Consider the following 6,000-nt stretch of genomic DNA (forward strand, 5'->3'; position numbering starts at 1 on the left):
TTTTGCAGTTCACTTGTTGGGAATAAAACTGATCAGAAAATCAAAACCCAGATGGCATGAGTTTGATATCACTTGATAAACTGGATAAAATGATTTCAAGAATCATTTCTGCTCACAAAATGAGATTCCAGTTGAACAGCACTGCTTGGACTGAGCGTACTTCACTGTCTTGTTTAAAACCATTCCCTTAGCTGCAAAAAGGTGGGGCAATCAGGAGCCCAGGTAAGGTGTTCTCCTCAGTCACAATGTGGCCTCTTTCATTTGAACTTGGTTCAATTCAAATGGTCTTATTGTTAATCATTAAATGTTAGTTGGTTGGTGTTGAACTCATTTGTCATTTTGCAGACACATACGCAGCAGGATACTAAACCCATGGTTTGTTTCTGAATTAATTGACATTCACAAAACATCAAAAGGGATGCTTGAGTTAAAATATATATATATATAATTAAAATCATATTTGGCTTGTACTTCAGTTTCTAAAGATAAATATAAAAAATTTGTGAACAAAAATGCACAAATTGATGTTATATACTGTATGTACAATAATATGCACATGAATACTCAAACAATGAGCAATTTCCACACATGGGAATTGCATTAGGATAAAGCATAACAGGGGGTTCATCCACCCAGAACAGAAGTCCCACCACTAAGTGAACGATTTACTATACAGTAGACAAATTTCCAGTTTAGGTAACACATTTTTTGTATGGAATAACTGATATAAGTGCTTTAGCAAAAACATGAGTGGCATATTTCTGCTTCCTAAACATTTCTGGAATGCCTTACCTCTAGACTTCAGTTGAAAAACACTAGTGTAAAACTATTTTTTTTTGTCTGTTTTTTCAAACTGAAGGATAAAATTATTCTCTGTTGTAATACTGTAGATCTCAAACCTCTTTTGAACATTCATTTAATGTCAAGTTAACCAGGTCATTGCAGTCTGGTGACATTTCAGAGAGTTTTCTACATTTATTAGAAAAGATATCCATGAATAGATTGCTGAATGAGGCAGGTTTTAATCATACAGTTCTCAGAAGCATCTAAAAATCTTTACAGGTGCTAAATAATCGTCTAGCTATTGGCCTAGCAATCTTTTCGCTATTTAGCTTTGGCAAACTCTAAACAATATTCAAACTGAGACAACAGTAGCAGCCAGCTGGCTACTGCTGACTAAACTGCGAGCCATTATTTTTGCACTTGGTGTCTTGAGTGTGTTTAAATGCTTGTTGGGTTTAGGATCCTGCTAAATGTAGTGTCATCATTAGTACCTCAGCCAGAGATTCTGCTCTTGTCTACTACGCCTCTCAGAAGGAAGGAAAACAAAGAGAGGATTTTGCTCAACGTTTGAAACCTTAACTGAGGCCATATCCCATCACTGCCCAGCATTCTGTTGTCTAACTGTACTGCTGGTCACAGGCTGCATCATAAATAAAAGAGTTTTCGTCATTGTTTTGATTTGCCTGCATGAGATTGCTTTGTTACATAAATGCAACCTGCCCATGAATTAAAATATATTATGATGTTTTCTCAACTGTTATAATATTGTTATCTTTTATCTTATATTAAATAAAATTTTTACTATTATTATATATATATATATATATATATATATATATATATATATATAGAGAGAGGAGGAGATGAGAGAGAGAGAGAGAGAGAGAGAGAGAGGAAAGAGAGATTAACTTGTAATGAATGAATTTATTATTATTATTATTATTATTATTATTATTATAGTAACAAATTTATTTGCAATTTATTAAAAAGGTGTCTGTTTAATTGACTTTTTCTCAATTATTAGAAATTTACATTTTAATAGTGGTACTTTGTACATCATTTTTTAATGAACAGTTTGTTCAGCGAGTTTGAGAAAAAAATTTTCTTCCTCTCTGTTCCTCCTGTTTCTCAGTATCGCCCCTTTGACCCTTGTAAGCAGCTTTGGTGTGCTCACCCAGACAACCCCCTTCTTCTGCAAGACCAAAAAGGTCCACCTATTGATGGAACAAAATGCTATGATGGGAAGGTACCACTCAGCCTTTCATGCAGATTCATCCTGAGGTGTTAGACTCATTGCTTCCTCTGTGTTTATGTGGTTGCCCCTGCTCTCTTTCCTCTCTCAGCACTGTTTTTCAAGGCAACTGTATTGCATCTAACTCCAGACATCATAAAACTGGACGGAAATTGGGGGGACGTGGAGTGAGTTGGCGCCTGCTCTCGCCCCTGTGGAAGGGGACTACAGTTTCGCACCCGAGATTGTGACAATCCGCTGTCTGTAATATCTATGTATCTATCTATCTATCTATCCTACTATCTATCTATCTATCTATCTATCTATCTATCTATCTATCTATCTCTATCATCTATCTATCTATCTATCTATCTATCTATCTATCTGTTGGCTAGTTCTAATTTTTTTCATATGTAGCTGTTTTTTCCCCCCACTTCCTTTAACCTCCTCCAGTCCAGCTAACGGTGGACGTACTTGCTCCGGCCCAGGCTATCAGTTCCAGATGTGTAATACACATGAGTGTGCGACCTGTACCATGACTACAGAGCCGAGCAATGTAGCATGATGGACAACAAGTTTGAGTACCAGAATACCTGGCACCACTGGCTGCCTTATGAACACTCCGACCGTAAGTAATACGGCAAATTTCATGGACCACATAGAGTTGAAAACAGCTTTTCTTCAGTAAAAAAAAAAAAAGATGCCTTGAAAACTTATTATGATGTAAATAAATTATGTAAATAATTTGTGGATGGCCCTATTGTAAGTTTTTCAAGTTTGGCTTGCAATGAACTCTGCCCAAAATACTTTTTCACTCCGCACCGTACAGTCTATCAGAAGCAGAGGTCAGCAATTTGGCAAATGCCAAAACATCTTAAATATCAACGCAACAGAACATTTGACTTTGTTTTTATATGTGAAGTTTATTTAATGAATATAATGTAGTTTGATTTAAAAATATTTATTTTAATTACATTATTTTTATTTTATTTAAAGCTTACTTAGATTGTTTCCTACTCCTGTACTGCACAGAGCTCAGATTGTCAGCCAGGCCTGTAACCGGGCTGATGTAATCTGTCTCTTCACACAGCTGTTCTCACTTACACAGTGGGTACACATGAAATTATGATTATATTAAAACCCCCCTCTTTTTTTCCACATGTACTTCTACACCATTCATGACATCACTTAGAGACAATCCCTCCAGAGTTATTAGTGCTGTGGACATCTGCCTTAGTCTTATGATCAACGCAGGCACATTCAAAGTAATTCTCAAATAAAGAGATACTTTTTTAAGCCTCTTTTTTTTTTTGTTTTGTTTGTTTGTTTGGTACTGTCCTGTCAATTACGACTGAACTGCAGATAATTCACAAAAGAATGTTTGTGGTTTATGTCTCATACAGTAAAATGGGCTTGGTACCTTTGATCAGATGAGATAAACATTTTTACTCTTAGGAGAAATGTACTCTGTTGATCTTGAATTTGATTTGTGTGGGTTTGGGTTTTTTGAGAGGAATAAAGTACTTGTTTTACTTGTACTTTTTCCACACAGAGTGAAAATTAAATGCTTTTAAATTACTGGGACATTCAACAGGCGTCACATTGTTCATGGATGTGTGTTGGGCTTTATGAAAAATTTACTTGGAACGTAATTCTGGAACAGAAGTGTCCAGTTTTTGGATTAGCTGGGAAACTGTGTGGGATGATATAATGTACAATGCTCTTGTAAAGACTTTTAAAGAGACCTTTTTTGTTGTATAAACCATGCAATAATGTTATCGAACTATCCTCTTTAGGACAAAAATGTAATAGATGTGGAATTTTTTTCAAAACATTTTGTACATTAAAATGGTATATGATCAACATTTATTTTATTTTACTTCTTATTATTTCTTAATTAAAATTATAACTTTTATATTATTCTTAGAATTCAAGATCTTCTAAAATCCTTATAAATATGCACTAAATCCCAATTCATCACGCAAGGATCTCCCCTTTTCTTGTTTTTCCATAGCTAAGCAACGCTGCAAATTGTACTGTCAATCCAAAGAGACGCGAGCTGTAGTCAACATGCAGACTCAGGTGGAACCTGGAACACGCTGCTCCTACAAAGATCCCTACAGTGTGTGCGTGTACGGAGACTGTGAGGTAAATAGCTGTGTGTACCTCTTGTAAATGTTTGTGTCAAGTGGCCTGTTGCTCACAGTCTCTCTCTCCCTTCAGAAAGTGGGCCTGTGATAATGTGGGTTGGATCAGGTCTACAGGAAGATAAGTGCGGTGTCTGCGGGGGAGACGGAAACCAAGTGCAAGACTCACAAGTTTAACTTCACCTTTGTAGAGAAGAAAGGTACGTCTCTCCACAACAACATATAGGCTCTGTTCCAACACCTGGCATAGGAAGGATTTTAAGGCATCACAGACCCAGTTCAGACATATGGCTCTTCCAAACATAGGCATAATTATACAACCTCCTAAGATACCTTCTTTTGGCCAAATTCTTTGCAAGGCAATCCCCGTAACACACTGCAATTTGCAAGGTCAGTGTAAGATAAAAAAAAACAAGAAACAAAATGTTGGTTTCAAATTCATTAACTTAATGCTGAAAAGTAGTGATGTATGATTCCGAAACACTGCTGTTGTGAAGCTGCCACATGAGTCACGTGATTTCAGTAAACAAAACTGTGTTACATCATAACTGTTTCAATGTTTATATGGTTTTTTTTTTTAACCATTTTTAAAAACACATTTGTATAATAAAAGCAAGAGTTGTAGTTAATAGTCTAATATTGGCCCGATTATTCAAGCCCTGCAATTTAATAAAATAACACATACAGACAGTTCATATTTGATGGTATTAGAAAATTTGGAAAAGCTTTTGTGTCTCTTTCTTCCCACCACATACTGAAAAGTTGTCATGTCTCTGTTCTGTTTTAAATTAAACCATTTTGCATTTACTTTTATTTAATCACATTTTTTTTTGTATTAAAGTATTGGAGTGAAGTAACTAGTGATTTGGAAATGTTTTTTGCATTTGGTTTAGGTTCATTAAAGTGCTTGAAGTTCCCAGAGGGGCAAGACATATCTCTTAATTCAGGAACTTAATGGAACTACTCACATTTTTAGGTAAAGCCTGATCATTTCTTGTAGTTTTTCATACATTTAGCACTATGCTTGTGTTGATTTGCAGCTCTTTTTTCTCCATTTTTTCATTGAATAGCTGTCAGGAATAAAGCGTCAGGTGATTTTCTTTTCTCAACGCACGTGGAGACTACCCAGAGACACGCTCAGTGTATTGAGAAAGGTCTGGAATGGGAGTATGAAAATAAAAACAACAAGGACACCATTCAAAACCAGCGGACCCTTGAAAAACGATGTGGTTGTCATGGTAATCTCCTGTAGGAACTCAAACACACACACATAAGTGGACACACAACAACTTGTCTTAATTGATCGTCTTTAAATTGTGCAATTGTTTTACTAGTTCCGAATGCATGGATCGGCCAAGGTGAAGGTGTCGACAAATTACATCACTGACAGTGACAGACTGAGCGACGGTGCCAATGAGAAATACATGGTCCCTGATAATGCGGTGCCATACTCCTGGGTGGTGAAAGAGATGGACACCTTGTTCCAAGACCTGTGGAGGAGGTAGTTCACTGTAACCACAATATCTTGTTTGGAAAGTAGTTTGATAAAGATACAGACAGTTAAGTTTTCCCCTACATCTCTCGCAGTTTCTGCTATAATTGATCCTTTGCCAAGTCCTGCCTTAAAAACATTAGTGACCAATCCTACCTTAGCAAACTGTTACTGTCCACTATTATATATAAGAGCACTGCAGTGAATGACGTGTTTTGAAAGCCAACCTGTAGGTCAGCATCACTCGGTTTCCCTCAACAAAAACCCATTAGGGTTTTTCTGTTCTGGCTTTTCAATTTATTACAGGAAAATAGGTCCCTATGTGACCAACCAAAAGTTGATGACTG

The 6,000-nt window shown here is 36.4% G+C and overlaps 1 protein-coding gene across 1 annotated transcript in view; it reads left to right on the forward strand.

Moving 5' to 3' along the window:
- LOC109081608 (A disintegrin and metalloproteinase with thrombospondin motifs 2) overlaps positions 1-5,676 on the forward strand; it is a 104,390-nt gene extending 98,714 nt beyond the window's left edge. Inside the window, 17 exon segments of the mRNA XM_042770536.1 lie at positions 192-222; positions 1,916-2,029; positions 2,127-2,132; positions 2,135-2,274; positions 2,468-2,535; positions 2,538-2,642; positions 4,029-4,176; positions 4,242-4,311; positions 4,313-4,365; positions 5,055-5,094; positions 5,097-5,133; positions 5,229-5,260; positions 5,263-5,304; positions 5,306-5,362; positions 5,364-5,399; positions 5,496-5,624; positions 5,626-5,676. Of these exon segments, the coding sequence (XP_042626470.1) occupies positions 192-222; positions 1,916-2,029; positions 2,127-2,132; positions 2,135-2,274; positions 2,468-2,535; positions 2,538-2,642; positions 4,029-4,176; positions 4,242-4,311; positions 4,313-4,365; positions 5,055-5,094; positions 5,097-5,133; positions 5,229-5,260; positions 5,263-5,304; positions 5,306-5,362; positions 5,364-5,399; positions 5,496-5,624; positions 5,626-5,676 (1,159 nt within the window).
- The last annotated feature ends 324 nt before the right edge of the window (positions 5,677-6,000 follow it).

Source organism: Cyprinus carpio, chromosome A14, assembly GCF_018340385.1.
Source record: "Cyprinus carpio isolate SPL01 chromosome A14, ASM1834038v1, whole genome shotgun sequence".
Classification (NCBI taxonomy): Eukaryota; Metazoa; Chordata; class Actinopteri; order Cypriniformes; family Cyprinidae; genus Cyprinus; species Cyprinus carpio.